The sequence below is a fragment of the Melozone crissalis genome, unplaced genomic scaffold (genome assembly GCF_028551555.1).
Source record: "Melozone crissalis strain CALT ecotype California unplaced genomic scaffold, PUWL_Pcris_2 ptg000002l_1, whole genome shotgun sequence".
Lineage (NCBI taxonomy): Eukaryota > Metazoa > Chordata > Aves > Passeriformes > Passerellidae > Melozone > Melozone crissalis.
This window is the reverse complement of record NW_026535780.1, coordinates 8,756,905-8,777,797: the sequence shown is the minus strand read 5'-3', so window position 1 is coordinate 8,777,797 and position 20,893 is coordinate 8,756,905. Positions and strand designations below refer to the sequence as shown.

The following is a 20,893-nucleotide window of genomic DNA, read 5'->3' as shown; positions in this document are numbered from 1 at the left end:
TACTACAGTAGGATGATATATTTATTTGGTGTGTAGGGTTCAGAGCAATACAGTGCACTCTCTCTGGGAAAGAATCCAAAAATAACTATCTACTTGATATCAACCCAAGGGATTTCCTAAGGGAATGGGAGTATCATTTCAGGGCAGATCATCAGTGGTTTAGGGGAATTAGACAAATTTGTGTCTGGGGAACAGATGCCTCAGGGTTTGTAAATGTGTGAGAGAACCTTTCCCCCCTCGGTCACCAGTTCAGGTCCATCCAGCACAGCAGTGGCTGGAAGTTATTAAACATCTAATGAACTTCTGGGGCCTCCTGAAACAGGGAGTGGGATTCCTAACAGACACTTGCTAACATCTTGGAGCCGCTCCTACCCAAGCTGCAGCCTCAGCAGCAATACACAGACACAGAAACTGGGAATAAGCATGACGGAGAGAAGAACATTTCATCTGCTAAATGCAGTAAGCAGGCTGCCTCTGGGCTGGCAATCCAGCTTTAGGTTTACTGCTGGCATTTTTTGTTCTTTAAAAGAAAGAAAATTATGTATTATAAAGCACTGTGTTATGTAATCTTTCCTCACAAATGCCATCAGAAGGGCCCAGAAACCTTACAAACCCACACTTGCAAGGCCTTGGAGAAGACAAAGGAGTAAAGAAAGATTTGTTTTCATACTTAGAGGCCAGTTCTGGGAGTCCTGGGTCTCCTGAACTGCTACATGCTGCACATCCAGCTTTTGGGCAGGTCTGCTAGGAGAAAGAGGAGACAAATGCTGAGCATTACAACCACAAACCACAGCTGTTGATGGGAATTGGCAGGAGACCAGGGAATGCTGGGAAGCATAGATGGCCTGCAGCAGAAGGTAGGGCTGAGCAGGGCTCTCTGGCACTTGAAGCTTTTTTATTCCTCTCCTGGTGCTTTTCCATCCTGGCATCTGGTTTCCATGGCAGCGCAAGGGAGGGACAGTATGGTGCAATTTTCTGGAATGTTCTCCTGGGCTATGCTGGCACTTCCTGGGGTAAACATGCCTGGCCTGAGGCTCAGCTTCTCTGGGCCCCTGCCTTCAGAGGATTTGCAGTGCTTTAGTTTGCTGATAGCTCTGGCCAGTTGTCTCTGTATTTCATGTGAGGAGGAGGGGGTCGAGACTTGCCTACTGTCCTCTGCTCCCCCAGAACACAGCCACGGGGAGGGCAGGGCTGAGCTGTGGCAAAGCCCCGTCCATCAGCAGAGCTGCCACCAGGACAGCATGTGATGGGCTCACAGCTCTGTGCTCTGGCTGGATCCAGGCTTTGTGCCACCAGACCTTGCATGTACCCTGGTGCTCTCATTTCCTTGCACCCTTTCGAGCGGAAGATTTTCGGGGCGGTCTCTTTATCCACTCATATGTTACATGACTAAACTGTACCCAGCTTCTGAATAGTGCAGCAATTTAGGCTGCAAAGAGCATGCAAGATTAAATATCTGAAAAAGGAGGAGGAAAAAAAAAAAAGAGGAAGGTTTCTGTAATGGGATCTGCTGCTCACCCGTTTTTGTTAGCAGCATGTGCAGATCTTGCTATTCCGGTCCATTATATTCAACAGTCTTATACTCAGTGGCAGGTGAAATGTCATACCTTGGAGTAAATTTTCACTGCAGTAGGCAGAGAATTTGTCCTTTAAACACCCTTAGTATTAATGGGACATTGATCCAGCAATTTAAACTCCAAGAGATACAAATGTCTCATGTGGGACCATTTTCAAATGTGTTGACATTTTGATTCACAAAATAAGATACTTTTAGAAACAAATGCAAATTCATTTCATTCTAGATTTGAGGTCAGCTGGATACTGGAAGAGAAATGTGCAATGAATGTTTAGTATGCTCATCAACTATCTTTTAATCTCTGTACACTCAAGGGATAAAAATTACATCAGAGAGAGTAAGGACAATTTCTAAAGTTCTCTGTATTAACTAGTGTAACTTCTCATGGGGCTGGAATCTAAATTCACCTACTGCACCTGAAATATTAGTGTCTGAGGCAAAAGGAGGCTCTGGAACAAGGGACTGAATGTCAGTGACCTCTGAAAATATGTCTTTCACACAATCTGATATGCTTTCATCTCCAAAGAGTTCTGATCCTGCTGAGATCCACTGGGGAAATTGTCAGTGTTTTATTGATGTCAGTGAAATTTGCAGGGTTGGAGCCCAACAAAATAGTGCAGGAAAGAAAACAAAACAAAGTAAAATCATAGCAAGAGGGGGTAGCTTAGTTTGTTCCCAAGCCAATGCTCTGACTGCTCCTCCAGCTCAGAAACTATTCAGCACATATGAGAAAGATGAGCTAAACAAATATTTAGAACACACCCACAACTGGCTGACAGAGAGTGAGTAGGTCAAACCTTGAGGGAACACAGCAAAGCCTGAATGTTGGTCTGGGCTCCATCCTGCAGAAGAGGGTAAAGCAGATATGGAGCAACTGTGGAGGAAGACCAGCTTGGCAAGTTGGTGGGTGAGAGCTGGGTGTGAACCATCACCTCCTGCCCTTGGACCAAGGCTTGGGGGGCACTGCCGTGGCTGCAGGCAGGGCACTAGGGGCAGAACAGGGCTCACCTCCCTCCTGTCTCCCTGGCCTTGAGCAGGTGCTGCAGCTCCCAGCAGAGGGGAGTGAAAGGGAATCTGCTCCCTGTGCTGAGCCCCAGCAGGCAGGGCCAGCAAGGGCTGGCTCTGGTTTCCCCCAGAAGCAAGGACACCTCTGACTGCCCCCAGAGCTCTCCCAGCAGCGGGGCTGATGAGAGGCTGAGGCATGCAGGACACAGGGGCAGCAATGTGGGTGGGGTGTGTGCTACTGTTCCACAGGGGATTTCACAGGAAGCCCATGGCTCCCCTCCAGTGGCCATGAGCATCCCCTGTTGCAGAAACCCCAGCTGGTGAATGTCACCTGACGGGGAACATGAGGACTCGGATCATCTCATGCATGAGGAACTCGGGGAGGAGAACAAACCCAGGGGAAGTTCCTCACCAAAGTCCCCCTGCAGAGCAGCCTCTGCTCTTCCTCTTCCCCAGCAGGGCTGCTGCAGACAGGGCTGCAGTTCTGGGAGCCACTGTCCAGGGGAAGTTACACCAATTTGGGCACTGACTGAGAACACAACTTCCCTTGCAGACACTTGTACAGCAGTGCCCAACAGAGCTAAGAGGAAGAGGAAAAGCCCAGACACTGTTCAACATGCAAATAACTATATTCAAGTCTATGAAAACTTCCCAGGAACAGCTCCAAACCCATGCAGCACTGGGCAATGTGCTGATAGGGCATGATCTGTTGGATGGCCTTGGATCAGGTGGTCCTCTCCAAGGGCTCTGGATAATGCTCCAGCCTGCCAGAGGGCTCAGCAGGCACTCAAGGTTATCAGGATCTTTTCTACGTGCTCACTTGAACATAGCACTGTCCTTCTGGGCCCCTGCTCTCCTTTCTTGCTTCCTCAAACTGACTGGCATTGCAGGAGGAAGAATTTACTGCTCCTGTGCCAGCTATGTGATCTGGGAGCCCTGTGTAAAAGCACATGGGGTGATACAGTCCCCACACAGGAGGCCTTTTCCCACAGAACAAGAGTTCTGAGTGCATCCACCAAGTGCTTCTCACACCAGGTAGTTTAGTTTTTTTTAAAAAAAAGATGACAGACCAAACAGAACCTCAGAACCTCACAAAGTCTGAAAGACCTTTTTTTTTTATTTTTTTGGTATGAACAGCAGCTACAGGTCCTAGGTGCATTTATACCTCAATGCATAAATGTATTTTAGAGATGTTGGGATTCATGTCATGTCCAGGCATACAGGGGGTAGCAGCAGACCTAGAATGGGTGCAAGTGGACCTAAAGCAGGTTTTGCTCATAAATGTAATTATAGTAATACCAGTAACCAGGATGTATCAGCTGTGGATCCTCGGCACTAGAGGTATAAGATTTGCAACTTGGAGGCTCTCCTAAAACCACCTCCTTTCAAGGCAGTAATGCTGGGAAAGAAACATGGTCCCAAGTCCTTAAATAGAGATGGGAGTGGCTTCTTCATCCACATTTGAGGGATTCCAGTAGGCCATTGCCAGTGATATCTGTGATACTCAGAGTGCACTGACAAGAGAACACTAACATGTACAGTAAATATTTCTTAATGCTTCAGTGTAAGCAGGATGCCTGACACACCCACTAAAGCACAGAAAATGGAATTTGGTCATCAGCAAGTCCTGCAGTGAGAGTTAGGATTCACAGGCAGGAGCACCTGCTCTCCTCAGTTCTGGGATTGCCAGAAGAGTCCTGGGAATCAAGGTCCTAGTCTTTATCTATGATTTTTGTTGACTGATCCAGACAAACCACCGTGGAAGACCAAACCATCCCTAGAGCTTGCAGAGCACAGAGACACTCCCCATCACACTCTGTCCCCTGTCTCTGTCAAGACACAGAGCTGGTGGAACATAAATCATGCATCACATAGCTGTGCACTGCCAGGAGCGTGCTGCTGCATGAGCCTGCACAGACAGCTTCCAGTTGTCCCTCCATGGGATAGTTCACAGGAGGCATAGCCCAGGGAAACAAGCCAAGTCCAGGTCTTCTGTGGCTTTTCTCATTTGGGGATGGTCCCTGTCCCTTGCCTGAAGCAGCCTGGACACTTCACAAGCCTCCCCTACAACCCCTGCAGAGGTTTCTGGGCAGCAACGAGCCTGGCACAGTCCAGCCCTCCCTGGTTTTGCACTGTGCATGCTCTGGTTGGGAGCACGGTGCAAGGAGTGGGAATCCAGCCCTGCCACCCAGGGTGAAGCTCAGCAGCCACCCCTGGCCACTGAGAGCCAAACCAGAGTCCTTACTGGTGCTGTTACAGGAGGGAGGTCACCAGTGTCACCGCACTGGAGCAACGCCAGCCCTTTGAGTAAACTTTTCAAAGCTGCACTAAGGCATTGTTTAATTTTGATTTCCAAGTGACCTCTGATTCCTCTGGATGTGCTAGCGGGGAAGAACATTCATTCCCAGGAGTCTGACTTAGGCAGTGGGCACAGGGCCTAGCACGGCAGTTCCCAGGGCAGGAGGAGGAGAGGTGAAGGCTCTGGCTGTTCTCCCCCCCTCAAACACATCACCAGTCTGCTGCACACCTTAGCTTGCACCAATAAACCTGTTTGCATGCTGTGAATGAAAACGACACCAGGGTGTGAGATGAAAAATAGTCTGCAAAGAGCCAAACCACCCGAGAGTTATTCTAGTGAGGTAAATAATTCAGCAACTGTTTTTTACTGCAGCCCTGTTAACAGAAACACAATTACAGAAGAGGAAAGTAAACCACAGCTGGGAAGAGAAAACAAGTGTCTTGGGGGCTCCTATCTCACCGAGGAAATGGTGGGTGGATCTGGGCCCCAGCGTGGGACTCAGGCCACATCCAGGGCTCTGACCTCAGCACGATGCATCCAACGCTGCACTCACAGCAGCTGAGCAGAGAAATTAAAAGAGGGTGGCAAAAATGCTCTGGCTGTTGCTAACACTTTCCAGTGCTGAAAGTAGCAACTCAGTATTGGCACCAGGTTAGTGGTATGTGCACAGCTTTCTGCTAACTGGTGACTGAGCCCTGCGGGGAAGCGAAGCCGCAAGGACAGGAGTGGGACAAGGCGAAGGAAGTGTGAGCTGCAAACCTCTGCTCGCCTTGCTCAGCATCAGATGAATGTTAATTCTCTGCTGGTTTGCACAGACACAGACAGGCCTGTTCCTACTAATTTTAGCCCTTACCTAATTTAAAACTACAGACATGCTATTTTCACCATGGTATTTTTTCCTCTTCTTAACAGGTTGTAAGCTGCCAGATGCACTCCTTGTGGTTTAAGAAATTGATGCTGTCCAAGGGGAGGTGAGAAACCTTTTGTTAAAAATAAAAGGCAGACAGAACAAAATTGCACATTAAAACTTGGAGCTATCACAAGTGCCACCTCAGCTGCCTGTGCTTTGCTGAGGGCCTCTGGCCAGGCTGCATTGTGGTCTGGAGATGTACCTTCCTCAAACCTCAGAGGTCCCAGCCCAGCATGCCCAGCTGTCTCCCAGCTGTGCACACACAGAGGTTGTGCTGCGCCCCTGCATAAAACCACCTGTACTCTCTACCTTCACTCCCTCCACTCATACATCCACAACACTTCATTCCTTTGGTCCTGCTGCCCAAAAATACACCTGCACCCAGACCTCCTCTCCCTGCCACTGTGCCTTTCCCCTGACATGGACAAACACCTTCTCTTCCCTCTGCTCCTCCCCTCACACCTGGATCTGTCACCCATCTCCTGCAGAGGTGAACGGTGGATGAACTGCTGAGGTAGATGAAGTGCTGAGCCTGCCCGCAGTGGGAGGAAACCCTGTGCTAGAAACGGGTGTGAAAAAGGGACGAAATGAGGAAACATTTGTGAGAGGAAGTGAGTGGGTGGAGGGAAAAGTCTGGAGTGAACAAAAATCAACAAATAACACATTGAAACCTGAGCTCTGAGTGCTCAGGGTGGTAAAAGTACACTGAAATACAAAAAAAAAGAACACACAAATTACTACCAGAATGCAGCTATTCTATGCTAACAAACACCTAATGTATGCTAGGGAACAAAGCACTGAAAATAAAGGGCAAGCTCAAAATAAAGAAGATGTCTTAAGATCTAATGCCTTAACAGCAGCACAGGTAGCTCCAGTGAGGATGAGAAAGGGAGGCAGCAGAGCATGCACATGCATTTTACTGGATCTAGGTTACTGGCTCTCAGAGTCCAAATGGGTTGATGGTCTCACTAACCAGACATGGATTTTAGCAGTTGTTAACAGACTGCATGCCCCTGTAAATTTTAATTTAATATATTCAAGTAAAGCATCTGAAGGATAATATTAAAAAAAAACCAAACAGCGATTTCTAGAACAATCAAAATGGAAGCCCAGCTCTGTTGTTTCTGATACAGCAGTAGTTTCTTAGTTAAGATTTTTCCCTGACAGATGTAGCCATGCAGGAACCTGGGAGTACAGTTCCCAGTTTTTCAGCCGATTACATGTGCATTCCTGACCTGCAAACCTTTCCTTCCTTCTCTACTCTTGCAGAGCAAGATTGACAGTGCTGTATTTTCAGCAGTACACCAAAAAAGATCTTGTTTTTTCTTAAAGGACAACAGACTTGGCCCAAAGGGGCTGTACCAGAAGCCAGCCAGTTTTGCCCTGTGAGAATCAGCCCACACAACCACAGCTCCCACTGGTGAGAAGTTATTCAGACAAGTCCTTCCTCTAACCACTCACCCAGTGAGTTGGTTTCATCCAAGCTGCTGCCATGGCCATGGAGAATGAACAACAGACAGGTAAACAGCTATTGTGGCATGCACAGAAAACTGTCCAGTTTTGGTTACACCTCATTCCTTCCCACGTGTTTCAAACCAGCCTGCTCTACAGGGATCCTCAGAAGAGGTTCCCTTCACACGCAGTAAGACTGCCCATACCATTTCCATGTTTAGAAGAATAACAAAAGTGGCCCGAGAGTTGCATTATCCCCAGCTTTGTCAGTGGAGGAGCCCAAATGCACTCACTGGCCATGACACCTCTCCTCTGGGGCCACAGTGAGCGAGCTCCCTTGGAAAGGCGGCAGTGCATCCGTGCCACGGGTTACGCTGATTGCTGCTGACAGGTTCTTCATGGTATCACAACAAATTAGGTCACAGATTAGATTTTCATAGCACAGATTACAACTTGTGTCTACATCTTTTTCTTAAATAGAGAGGGTTGTGGCCAGGAGGTTTGACCTCGAGATTGGGAACAAGGCAGATGCTCAGGATTGGGGGGGTCCTATTTCTCAGCTGAGACAAAGACTGTCTTAGCAAGACTCAGATAAAATGCCTGCTTTTCTGCTGTAGTCAGAAGACTTGTTTTTTTTTTTTTCCCTTTCTATCCAGCAAGCCTTTGAGAAATGAGTTTGTCCACTAGATACCCTGGGGTAGATCAATCATAGAGCATTGTTGCAAAACAGATAGCAAACACAGCTCTAGAAAGAACTTTTAGGAGAAATTAATTTTTATGATAGAAAAGCAGCTTGCACCACCTGAAAAACTGCTGGGAATGGAAACCAAAGCTACCTATTAGACTTATCCCACCTATTACCACAAGGTCACACATACACTCGGTTTGAGCATCTCTAGTGCAGAAAGACCTCAAGGGAATAAATTCATGTGTGTAGTTTTTGTTTTAAAATATACCCAGCAAGGACAGTAATAGAACTCAAGCACCAAAAAAAAAAAAATTAAAAAAAAAAATCCAAGCTATATCAAGCTCCACACAGAGCAGCACAGAACAAAGGTTTCCAACAGCTGAGTAACTGCAGACACCGTGCAAAGTGCTTCCTACCCACTGTGAGATACAGCCCTGCTGCAGATTTGAAAACCAGCTCCAGCGACTGTGTTCCAGCAGACTGTCAGGGCTGTGTTCTGCTCCCAGCCACCTCCTCCCTCAGAGCTGAGCTGCTGCAGGGGAGAGAAGGCTCCTGGGAGCCAGAGAGCTGGATTCAGCTCCCTGTGGAACCATGCAGGTCTGCATGGGGGCAGTGATTCAGCTGATAAGCAGGCTTTGCAGCCATGATAAGCACTAAATGAAAACCTAAACCAGACTATCAGGAGGACAGGTCTTGGACTGAGCTAACCTCAGAGACAAGTCTTTCTAAGTCAGGGTAGAGAGAGCAATGCAGGAATGACCTTCAGCTTACAGAAGGAGTCCTGATACCACAATGGAATCACCTTTGTGCTTGGGTAGCCCAGAGACCTGCACTGGCTCTCTATGGAGCCTCTGGAGCATGTTCTCAGCCAGAGCAGGTCTGCTCATACCTGCTGCCAGACCAAACTCTGGTCCCTAATCAAGCCCTGAGGCTGTCTGCAGCCAGAGGACACAGCCTGGCTCCCTGTTCCCAGGGCAGCGAGAGGAGCACAGGAGGCTGTGTCTGTGCCCTGTGTGCAGGTTTAGACAGGCTGGGGCTCAGCACCCTCCCCTCGGCCCCACAGCTGCCAACGCTGCTGGCCTGAATCATCATCGCCTGTGCCTCCAGCCCCGAAACAATCTCGCACGTCACTTCTGCAGTTTTTCACAGGAAATATGCTTTTACTTTCAAAATACTCTGGGCCTTGTTCTCCTCCAACAAGCACAGGAAGTATCTCAAATACCAGTCTTTATTTTTGTGAGCCACTGCGTATCCTCTGATACCTTTGAGTACAAAGAAATAAATAGGAGCTGAGAGTGGCTGTGCCCTTCCATGCTCAGAGGCAGTATTAATGTTTTTAACTCCCCTCAGTGCTCCTGCTGGGCACACTCACATTTAAAGGCACAGAATGAGGCCTAACAATTTTTTTCTCAAGCCTGAGCTGTGCTGTGCCGATTATTGAAAATCCATCACACACACTCTTTGCTGACCAGTCTGAACTATTGATCTCAGAGAGAGAAAAGGATGTTCTGGACTTTATTGGAATTGTCTTTAAAAGTCCTATTGGTACAACTGTTCTACTGGATGCTGTGCTTCCTAGTGTCCCTGCAGAGCACTGCCTCAGACCTGCCCTGGAGCTCCTTCATGCCAGGGGCTCGTGCTGAGCCATGGAGGAAACCTCATCACCCACCCTGGGAAAGCAAACGGTGACAACTCTCAGAGAATGCACTGGTGAGGCCCCTGGCCTGAGCAGCGCCCCCAGAGAGCAAGAGCGAGCAGCAGGGAGGGACTGCTGTCTGCTACAGCAGCTGAGAGCATCCTGGGCAGGCACAGGCTCCTGATCCCTGCTGAGCAGGGAACCCAGCAGGAGCCATGCAGCCAATGCTGCCTCTCTCTAAGGAAAGATGAGCCTGAGCAGAGCCAAGCACTGAAATGACCCAGGGTGTGCAAATGAGAGAGTCCTTCAGAGCTCATGTAGGCACCATGAACACTCCCCACAGCATCAGTTCTGTCCTCCTCAACATTAAACAGGCAGCAGCCATTGCCAACCTTGTTTTCAGTCAAGCTCTGAAACAAAGAGGACATTAAACTTCCACCAAAATCCCACATCTCTTCAAAGCACTTCTCAGTTTGGGGTGCAGATGCAGGGTTTTCTTTGTCTGAATTTTAAAAAAGGGCCTTTCTACTGTTTTAATCACATACTTAACAAAACCCTGAATAAGCATCATCTTCATGGCTTTTTGGGTCTTAAATTAAAGAATGTACACATTTTTACATATATTAAAAATGGATAATTAGGGATTTGAGTTCATTTCTAAATGGCAGAAGGGTAACTTTGCTCCAAACCATACAGCCAGGTGGTTCACTGTTTAGGGGCTGCTCTGTGCTATTCTGCTTCAGCACTAACCCTTTTGAAACTCTGCAGCTTGCTCAAGAGAGGGGCAGTTTTCACACAGAGTCACGATCACAACCACAGCACCGTTCCTGCCCAGATGAGGAAGTACCAGATCCCCAAAGCAGAAGTGCTCACCCTCTCACCAGCCAGTCCAGCACATTTCTGCCTGCTGGCCTGAACTTTTAGGCACAAGATTTGCATGAACAAGGACGCACGATAAGTCTTCGGCCTGGCACCCAGCATCTGTACAAAAGGCCTCCATCTGACATGGTCGGTGCTGCTCCCAGCCCAGGACAGCCACACGCAGCACCCATGGCACACAGGACCGAGCCATGGCTTCCTCCTGAGGCCGGCCAGCCCGGCGTGTGCAGCTCGGCTTCCATGGACACTGACTGGAGATGGTGTGGGTTGGTGTGAGGGCTGTCACAGCGCTCGCTGGATTTGCCAGGACCCCCCATGCCCGGCCTGTCACCCCTCGCACACAGGAGCAGACCCGCCTCGGCCCCTCCCGGCCCTCGCAGTCCCCGCGCTCTGGGGGAAGCGGAGCTCGGCCAGAGCCGCCTCCGGCCGCCCTCCTGCTCTGTCCGCGGCCCCACAGACGCCCTGCCCGCGGGAGGCGGCCGGGAAGGCGCGGAGCTGCCCGGGCAGTGCTGAGCATCCTCTGCGGGGGCTGCGCCTTCCCGCCCGGGGATAGGGGACAGCGGGGCGGGGGCTGCCCCGGCTCCTTCCCGGTTCCTCTCCGCCCCGCGGCTCCCCACGGGCGCCCACCCCACGGCTCCGCTCAGGCTCCTCCCGGCTCCTCAGGCGATCCCCATCTCCCTCTCGCTCCCGCTGAGCCGCCCCTCGCCGCTGCCTCCGCGCCCCGCTCCGCCCGCCCGGGGGGCGCGGGCAGCCCTTACCTGGGCACGGGGCGCAGCCTCGTCCCTCCGGCTGCCGGCGGCGTCACGGCCGCAGGTTGTGGCTGCGGGCGGCGGTGCCGCATCGATATAAAAGGAAGCGGCGCGGGGGGAGGGAGAGGCGGCCCCGGCACCTTCGCCGCGCCCGGCCCCGATCCCCGGGCCCCTCACGAGCTCCCTCCCCGCCGGCCCCGGGGCAGCGGCCGCGGCTCCCCCGGGCAGCCCCCGCGGGCCAGCGGCACTCCCGGGGGGCTCACCCCGCCGGGCCGGGGTGAAGGATGGGGGCAGGTCAGAGCCTTGGCATCACCCCCCACATCCATCCCGGGGGGCAGGAGAGACCCTTCGTGAGGAGCCAGATAGGGCCCTGCCCTCACGGGCCGCACACACAGCACAGCGGGGCACGGGCGAGGCTCTGCAGCCATGGGAAGGGAGCAGCCACATGCCGGAGCACCTTGCAGGCTTCAAAGGTGTGTAACAAAACCCAGCCATCGCCACTAGTCTCCTGCAGGCTCTGCTGGAGCTGCCCCGGCCCGAGCAGCACCTGGGGCTGCAGGGTTGTGCCCAGGGAAGGAGCGACATCCTGGGACAGGGCTGTTGGCAACCCCAAATGCAGGTGATGTCTCTGCCAGGGTCAACGGCCTGGTTATCCAGCCTGGCAGCCAATTCAGTGAGACATTGTCTGTAAGACTAACTTTGGAGGAGCAAAGAAAAACTCATCAAGGCCTACATTCTCCTTCAAACCCCAAGAGCTCTTTCCATCTCTAGAGCTACACTCAGAGTCCAGAGCAGTTGTGCCATCTCTGAGGCACCTTGTTCTGTTCCTTCTTCATCTTCTCCATCCTGTTGACAACTGATGACATCTTGGTTGCAGGAGTGAGGGTTCCCCCAGGACACGGCCTCTCCATCTGCTCCTCAGGAAGCTCTCCCTCCAGCAACAGATGCTGTTGTTGTCCTGCACCATCAATCCCTTTCAGGAAGGGACAGGGATTAGGTGTGGGTAACATGTCTTAAGGTAATTTCTCTAAATGGCATTTTGCTTCCCAGCTTTACTCACTAGTGGGGGGTTGTAATGTTTTGGTTCAGTCTGCAGCCCCCAAGGCCCAGGTCTTGCCACAGTGGCTACAAGACCTGTCTTTTGCCCAAAGCAGATGGAGACCTGGGCAGCAGTGAGGCTGGGGTGCAGAGCAATCCCACAGGTATTGGGACCCCTGTACAGAAGTACTTCATGTGGTGCCTTTGTTTACATCCCTCCAGGAAAGCAGTAAAGCTGGGGATCATGGGCAGAGCAGGCTCCTGCTCTACAAACAGAGGGAAGCGATGACCCCTGGCAGCCCCCATCTAAATAAACATTACTAGGGGTTACATTTTATATGGAAAACATTCATATAGAACACTGCCATGGGCAAATGAGAGGAACAAATCCTGCTCTCAAGGGTTTTAAAGTAGAGAGGGGTTTTCCACCTCCAAATTTCTTGGGTTTTTTGGTTTGGGTTGGGTTTTTTTCCTCTCAAATTTCTCTACATCCCAGCAGGGAAGGGGGAACAGAAGGAGCTTTTCTGCTGGACCCAGCAGCATCTCATCCAGACAGACCTGGCTGGGAACATAAGTGCCAAGTTAAAGGATGATCTGTCCCTAAGCAAGGTGACTGTTCCAGATCTCCAAGGAGGAACTGTGGGTGCCAGAACCACGTCTAAGGGTGGATCTGGGTCCTGTGTGAAGCTCTGGCAGGGCAGCAGCACCTCCTTGCTTACAGCCAAATGTGGAGGAACAGGCCCTGCTGCTCCTTCTCAGGGCCCAGCTATTACAGCAGCTCCTTGCATAATGCTGACAGATGGTCTCTCTGCCCTGCTGCCCTCCCACCCCAAGTGTTCTTTGCTAAGATTTTGCTGCTTCTCCTGGACAAGGAGCCCTCACTCCTCACAGGAGTTTGCATCACCTTGACCTCTCAGGTGTGTATATGGCCAGCCTAGAGGAAGTGCTCACAGGAGAGCTGCTGACTCCTTATGATTGATCTCGTCTTCAACAATGGAGTCATCTACACTCCTTCAAAGGTGTCCAAGCTGTGGTTTGTGATGGCCTCCATCCCCTGCTCTTCTCACATCTCTACCTTGTAGCACAAGTAGAGCTTAGATTTGTTTCTATACTCTGCCAAAGCCTTGGAACTCCCTATCTTCCAGCGTCACTTGGTGTCAGTTCACTTCAGATGAAGATGTTTCTTGTTGTCCAGACTGCCAAACTTCCCTTTTAAGCAGCTCTGGGCACCCTATCAAGGCAGGTTTAGCATTTGTTGTCCTGTTTCTTTCTGCAGAGCTTGGCCCAGCTCCTGTAGGGGGGACAGAGTGAGGAGTATCCTGGGTCACCACTCTGCCCTTCATCCCCATGCTTCTATCCAGAGAGGTCAGAAGTACTGCAGTGGTCCTGAAATTGCTCCACAAGGCTTTTTTTCCCAGCTCCTGGGTGTGTTTCCACACAATAAGAAAGTCCCAGCTGAGGTGAGAGCATGTGGCTGCCTGCAGCTCACTTACTGGTCACTGCCTGGGGCTCTTGCTTTCCTGCCTACAGTTGTTAAAGCAGGGCTACAGCTCTGAATTCAAACCCTACAGTGAATCAAGGGAAGGCATTTGGATATATAGATCTGGAGCCATGGATGGGAAAAGATGCAAATAGACAAGTGATTACAGGCAGTAGAACCTTTACTTATTTGACAAAAAGTCTGCTTTGTCTTTGAGGTGTCTAAAGCAGCAAGTGACCGCTGGTGTCAGGTCATTAAGGAAATCTGCAGGCTCCAACAGAAACCACAATAAACCCCTGCTTAATCACCAAACAGCTGCTGACCTCTTTTGTGCACATTCAGCTCAAGGTGCCTTGTCTCTCCTTCAGTCTGAAGTTCAGGAGCACATTTCAGTCCTTTCTGATACCTAAGTTTTGTATTTTATTTAAAGACTAAGAACCCCATCTCAGAGGGACTGTTGACACCTACTGTAGCAGGGATGTGAGAGCAGGGAGAGATGAAAAACATTACCAAAATAGGTTTAAGAGCAACTTAGGCTTGTAAATTTGCAGGCAGAGGTAGTAAGTTATTCCTGGAGCATTCCCTGAGGAAAAGGCTGGGCAAATTAATTACTTATCAAAAAACAAAGCCTAATGCTACTGTTTTGAAGTGAACAAAATTAAATACAAGAAAAAACCTCTAATAGAGTCATTCTAGAGCAGTTGTGTTTGACTGCCCAGGGTTGATTCATCCACCCAATGGGACTGTGAGAGAGAAATCAGATTCATAATTTCTGGTGGTAACTGAGGCACAAAATTATTTTCAAGCCTGGAGGGGGAAAAAAACCCATGTGGAAATGGACCTGGTCCCATACAGCCATTCAGAGAAGAGCAAAAAGCACAAGGGGAAGGGATTTTTCTGGTCAGACACTACAAGAACCAAGGTCAAACTGGTAGGAACAGCATTAATCGAGTCAACACTGGATTTAAAGTTCCAGGTAAGCTGGAAAACATTCCTTAGGTGGTGCAGAAAATGACTGATCAGCTCCCCCTCTGCTCTGCCAGCTTAGCAGATGTGACAGCCGTCACCAAGTTTGCTCCCTGCCCCCAGCATTACCAAAGGAGTGGAGCAGACATCCGCCGTGCGGCAGGCGGGAGGATCTGTTCTGTAATTGACAGAGGAACAAGGCAGAGCCTGTACCATGACACACTATCGGTTTTACTGTTCCCCAGCAGCAGCTGACCAGAGCCAGCCAGGACGTGCAGGTTTTGTGCCTGCTGCAGCTCGGGGGGGTGGCAGCTGAAGCACGAGTTGACAAACAGCACTTAGCTTATCTCAAGAAGAAACCTGAGCACTCCCTCAGCAGATGACAGAGCTGTAAATCTTGTTATGTATAGCTCTAAAAGTATCATTAAGACAACTTAGAATAGTTAGTTTGTATTAGATAAGAAAAGTGTTTGTCTTGCAGCTATGCAGAGGAAAACATCTTACAGTCGGGTGTGCATTTTGCATCCACCTGAAAAGCCTCCAGCTGTTTCAGAAGGGCTAAAGGGTCTAATAAAAGCATCCCTGAGAGCCTTAAACTCCTAAGGTGAGAGGCTCTCTGTAAGAATGCAAGGCCTGAAGCTGAACTTTATTTTCTTATGGACATTTACTCCTCTGTCTAGTTCTGGTTTCATGGCATAGAAAGGTTCCCAGTCCAGGGTGTGAGTGGCATGAAACTATGTAACAGTGTGGAGCATGGGAAAATAAAGTGGTTTTCTGTTGATACTCGGGTGAACTATCACACAGAACTAGAGAGTTCTGGGGACGGGAAGCACCTGAAAATAAATCAGGTTTATATGGTTGAACTGTTTGTTTTCTGTTGTGCAGTGAGGAGCTATTTTGAGCTTCAGTCTTTGGTATTTAATATTTGCACCACTTTCACTGGTACAGTCTGCCAATTTTCTGTTTAACTATGAGCTTTAGGCTTGCCAGGAGAAAAGTAAGGAGACTGAAACTTTGAATGACAAGGGACTTCTCTGGGCATGCATTTGTCTTGTTCTCTGCTGCTCCAAACAGCATATGAGATATGCACCTCAATTTTGACTTAGCAAAAGAAATCAATACATGTCACCGAAGAACACATAATACAAGTATGACAGAGAACTGAGGCTACTGGGAGTCAATGTCTCTCTGAATGCTGTTATCTGAAATATTGTGACACAGCAGAAATTGAGAAAGAGCACAACATTTAACCAGACTGATTCTCCCGCCCCATATCCATATTTCCCCCCTCCAACCCCCCCATGTTGAGCCCATGTAGATTTGAAAGCCCCAAACAAAGCAAGCAGGATGTTCTGTGACAGTGGGACATCACCAGTGCCACAATCCAGCCTGAAGAAGCTCTCCCACAGCAGTCTCCTGAGCCTTGTGCTGTGGCAGCTACTGCTCTTGATACAAACCAAATCTGATAGCTCCACACTCCAGCTTTTCCTCTGGCTAAAGGATGTTCTCCTTGCTTTCTAGCAATTTCAAGTGACTTGTTCATTTTGGAGTAGCTTTGACGGGAATGGATCTTAAATGAGAAACATCCAAGAACTGAGTCAGAGATGGGGGAAAAAATAACCTCTGCAAGCTGGGTCAGGCCTGAAATTCTCAGCAAGGAAGTCACTCCATCCAGGAAAGATTAGTAGTGCTCTAGTTGGTGTGAGAGCTGCTGGGAGCCCCTGCCCAGGGACAGGGCTTGTGGATGGTTCCTCCAGCCCCACAGGCTGCTGGGGAAACAACACAGAGCCTGCTGAGGCCAGACAGAAAGCAATGCAAACTCATGCACAAAACGAGTGGTTTGATGCTAACTTTAGTAAGTGAAGTTTTCCAGATAAAGGCAATTGCATCCATATTTAACAGCTGTTAAAGAGATACACATTTAATTGCATTATATAAGGAGTGCTTTATATTAAAGAGAAAACATTTCAAGTGTCTTAGTTCTGCCTGTTTGGAATCCAGACTTTCTCCCTACAAGATATTCCAGTTGACAAAAAGGGCCTCGTTCAGATATCTGGGATCAACTGAATACATTTATTTAAAAGCAATTTTAAATATTAAAAAAGTAGAAATTAACACATACAGTACTCAAAAACTGTCACATTAAATACATGTGAATAGACATGTGTACTGATGTTTTACCTTAACATTCAATGAGAAGTCAAGATTTTAACTAGTGGCATGACCAGATCTGATTTCTGTACACGTTGATGTACTATGTAATAAAAAAATAAATAGCAACTGTTGTTCAACAGTAAATAAGACATCATCTGCAGAGCAAACTTCCCCCTCTGGGGGCACCTTCCCCTGCCCCTCCCCCCAACCCTTTATCAGCTAATTTTCCATAAAGATTTAGACTTTCCAAATACTATGTCATATACAAAATTGCAGACAGTGGCTCATTGAGTTCAAATATAATACTGTACTTAAACTCAATCAATATCATACATTTTCAGATTTCTTATGACCCACAATAAGCCAGAATAAACAGAACTATTGTTCCTTATGGAACTAATTTAATTTTATAAAATGCATATGTATACTATTTTAAAGAGCGTAGAAAAGAATAGACATTTGACTCTACATAATTTTACATGCCTAGGTTTTCTTTATATGATTTGCATTTATCAGTTTATTTCAAGATCACTTAAAAATACAATTGACCACAAAAGTGAATAGGTTTTGTTCTTTAATGCAACTTAAAACATTGTAGTAATGGATAAAATGGAATGCTAAATAAATGCTAAACCTGACTTCCTTTCCATAAAAACAGAATAAAGTCTGAAATACTGGAGCTGGTAATACTGAAGATTAGACGCCAGCAGGCTCTCTCACTCATTGCATATTTTTTTTTAATTAATTTTTTAAAATAAATGATAAAACCATTAATAGTTGATAAATGTTTTGCTTTTTTTTTCATGTGGGATTTAGACAGATATTTGTTTCTAAATTAACCACAAACAGAATTAAATATTCACTGACTACAGTCTTGTAAAACTGTATTAGAAATGAAAGTCCTCAGAAAGTCTGAGATACGCTTTTATGAAATGAAAATCTTTCCATGCAGCCAAGACAATCTGCTTTGAAATAGCAGCACTAGGTACTGAAGCCAAAATAACATTTAAAGCAACTAATACAAAACTACATATGAAAGTCATGGAACCCGCTACAGACAAACCATGGGAAAAACACAAACGCATGATGTTCCAAAAGATTAAAAATTATGTTGAAAGTGACACAGGAAATTAAAGTTTCCAGTAATACATTGAAATGTTTTCTGGCAATGCAACTTTATACCAACTTTCAAGAAACCTCAGGTCAAATGCAGCCTTCCAAAGATTTTCTTAGAAATTACTTTTGTGACCGTAAATCTGTTACTTCGTGCTCTGGGTTACGACCATTACATGTTACAGCCTGGTGAACTCCATGAAAACCAGCTTGATCCTTGTGAGCTGAGATCTGTCATTACCAGCCTGATCAAATGCACGAGAGGTCATCTTAGCTTCCACTTTTTAGAGCATTAAAAATAATTTCAATTTATCTTTATATCACCACTTAAAAAATTCATTTTAGGTAACTAACTTTTAGCAAGGTTGAAGACAGAGGAAAAAAATCCACAAAATCATTTTTCAAAGAGCCAATTTAGCTATAAACAAATACTGCAAGCTCACATTAACCTGAATAGCAATTAAGTTAAAATGTTCTTTTCCTCAAATGTAGCTATATGACTACAGTACTACTTTTGTACAAAGGCAGGTTTCAAGTAAGCATCTAAATGCATGCACAATGTCAACAGTTAACAGTTGCTAGAAGTCCTTGGTTACTAAGAATTCAGTGAAAGAAACCAGCAAATTTCACACATATCTACTAAAGAACAATATGACTAATTTTCATTAAAGTAAGTTTTCAAATGAAATAAATTTGTAACTTTTTATAGTGAGGTAATATCACAGGGGAACTGCAATCACAGTTTGGCATAGGTCCACATAATATAAACATGAAATGCTGTATGCACACTGTAAAACATTACTGTTATCTGTAAAGTCAGTGAATATTTGTCTTCATAATTACACTTAACTGAGCACTATATTAAATAAATATCGAAGTGGGTTTCATAGCTGTAAACTGCATACACTTATGAACTGCAGACCGATCTTTAAATTGTCCAAAACCATTCACTCATTCTAACTTTCTGCTAATTGTATATCGAGAATACCAGGTTATTAGGAACAGTCATTTCTGTACAGGTACGTGGGTGACAGAGACCACCTATGTTGGAAAGCTGGCAGTCCACACGTGGGACAGCACGGACAGAGATGGAAGTGCTAAATGCCCAGGATGGCTTCAACAAACCCGGTAAGGCGTGCCAGGTTCCAAGGCTACCATAATACTGGCAAAGGCAGAATAACACAGTATATTTACAATACATAGAATTCAACCTCATGAGGTGAAACTTAAATGAATTCTTAATTTGTAACAGCAGCTATATATACAGTTGTGCACAGGATTACAGGGAGGCAGCAGCGTTCGCTTTTGCTAAAAAGCCCGTCTTGCATGAAGAATGTGCAATGCTCAAGTTTAGGATTTGTTTGTTTTGACTAGTCTGACAGAATGTGCACAAAGGACACTGGAAAGACCCCTTTCCTCTCTGGCTGTCCTTCGATGTGGCCAATCTGCAACACAGGAGAAGAAGGTACAGATATACATATACATATAGATGTGCATTGTACACAGAGTTCACAGCCTGCACTCATTCAAAAGCACCAGCACTGCTCACAGAGCCTCTACCACCTCTGGGACAGTCTGAAGTTAGTTAACATTTGAATTTGTGTAAAGGAACAAAATGAAATTGCACAAGCACATTATAAATAAAAGAAATTAAGTCAATTAAATCTAAAGAGAACAAAACTCAATTTTTTTAGGAAACTTACATACATCACTGAATTTCAAAAATGTAATCAAAACAGAAGCCTGAGTTTCTTCTGTCTGACAGGCAGATTTTCAGTAACTTCTCTGAAAACCACTGATCTTAGTTAAGTGAATGAATCCTGAACACCTCACTGAAGGGAATTGTCTGCTATATTTGTGAAGTTATTTATGATAATCTGCCTGTTTCACTTAAGGTGATAAGAGCCCAGCTGTTTTCTCATTGAATTAATATGATACCTAATGATTTAGGTGCATACTAGTGTTTATAACAAATCACAGTGTGGTCTGATTAAGCGTCCTTCGGCTACATCCACCCACATCTTTTGCATAGTTATTATTTATAAAGAAATAGCTAATAAACTTATTCAAAGACATCAAAAAAAATGGAATACTTTGTATGAACTTTCAATGTTTAAAATACATAATTATAAACAACTGTTGAATAGCACTGGAGCAGCAGCCCTGACTGACCACATAATCCTCTTCTCACCCTGCTACAATGCTGCTCACTGCTTTCAGAATAATGGTGTACTTTCCTTCCTCTTCCACAAGCTTACAAAATGGGAAGGGGAAACATACAGGGCTGGCCTTTTCCTCTTGGAGAGCCAAAGTTTTGAAGCATATGAGTCAACAGGCCTTGTTTCCCTTCTCAGAAACACTCAGACTGGGGCGCTTCATGGAACTTGCTGGGCACGTCCCAAGGGGATTAAAAAGCACTTCCAAAAACAGATCCAGCAGGGAATGCAGCAGTAATCAGGGACTAGGCACTGCTCTTTTGATACCAGCTTTTCAGTTGAAAATCTTCCACACTTAAATGATGAGTGAGAGGAAAACGTAGCTGGAAACAAAACAGCAAAGGTTGTGCTGCCCTTAGATTAGGATATCACAGGCAGCACTGCAATTAGAATTTGTTTTAGTCAAATGAAATCTGTCTTATTGTCCCCAGTAATAATTGTTTGGCAGGGAAATATGATGTAGCAGGGCTTTAGGGACATGAGCTGGATTGTTAAGAAAGGCTGGAGCCTTCACATGGGATTGAGAAAAGCCTGGTGTTAGCACTTGAACAATATGCAGTCCATAATAGGGCGAGTATGGTATGAAACAGGGACATGAGAGGGAAGAAGAGAAACAAAATGTTATCTGCCTCTCATTTAAGAAGAAAACCACCAGCTTATATCATTAATTGCAAACTATTCTTTAGATTTCCAGCAACCTCTATAGGTATAACTTAACCTTTTGGGTGAACT

The 20,893-nt window shown here is 46.8% G+C and overlaps 2 protein-coding genes across 7 annotated transcripts in view; both read right to left on the bottom strand.

Annotated features, from left to right (window-relative positions):
• The window catches only part of CYRIB (CYFIP related Rac1 interactor B), a 96,948-nt gene extending 85,649 nt beyond the window's left edge, over positions 1-11,299 (bottom strand). Inside the window, exon 1 of the mRNA XM_054270674.1 lies at positions 11,204-11,299. The gene's annotated coding sequence lies outside the window, so the exon portion shown is untranslated. The remainder of the gene's footprint in view (positions 1-11,203) is intronic.
• A 5,431-nt stretch (positions 11,300-16,730) lies between these two features.
• The window catches only part of ASAP1 (ArfGAP with SH3 domain, ankyrin repeat and PH domain 1), a 123,493-nt gene continuing 119,330 nt past the window's right edge, over positions 16,731-20,893 (bottom strand). For all 6 annotated transcript variants that reach the window (XM_054270166.1, XM_054270185.1, XM_054270182.1 and 3 more), the window contains one exon: positions 16,731-19,390. In XM_054270166.1, coding sequence (XP_054126141.1) covers positions 19,316-19,390 — 75 coding nt within the window. In that variant the 3' untranslated portion in view covers positions 16,731-19,315. The remainder of the gene's footprint in view (positions 19,391-20,893) is intronic.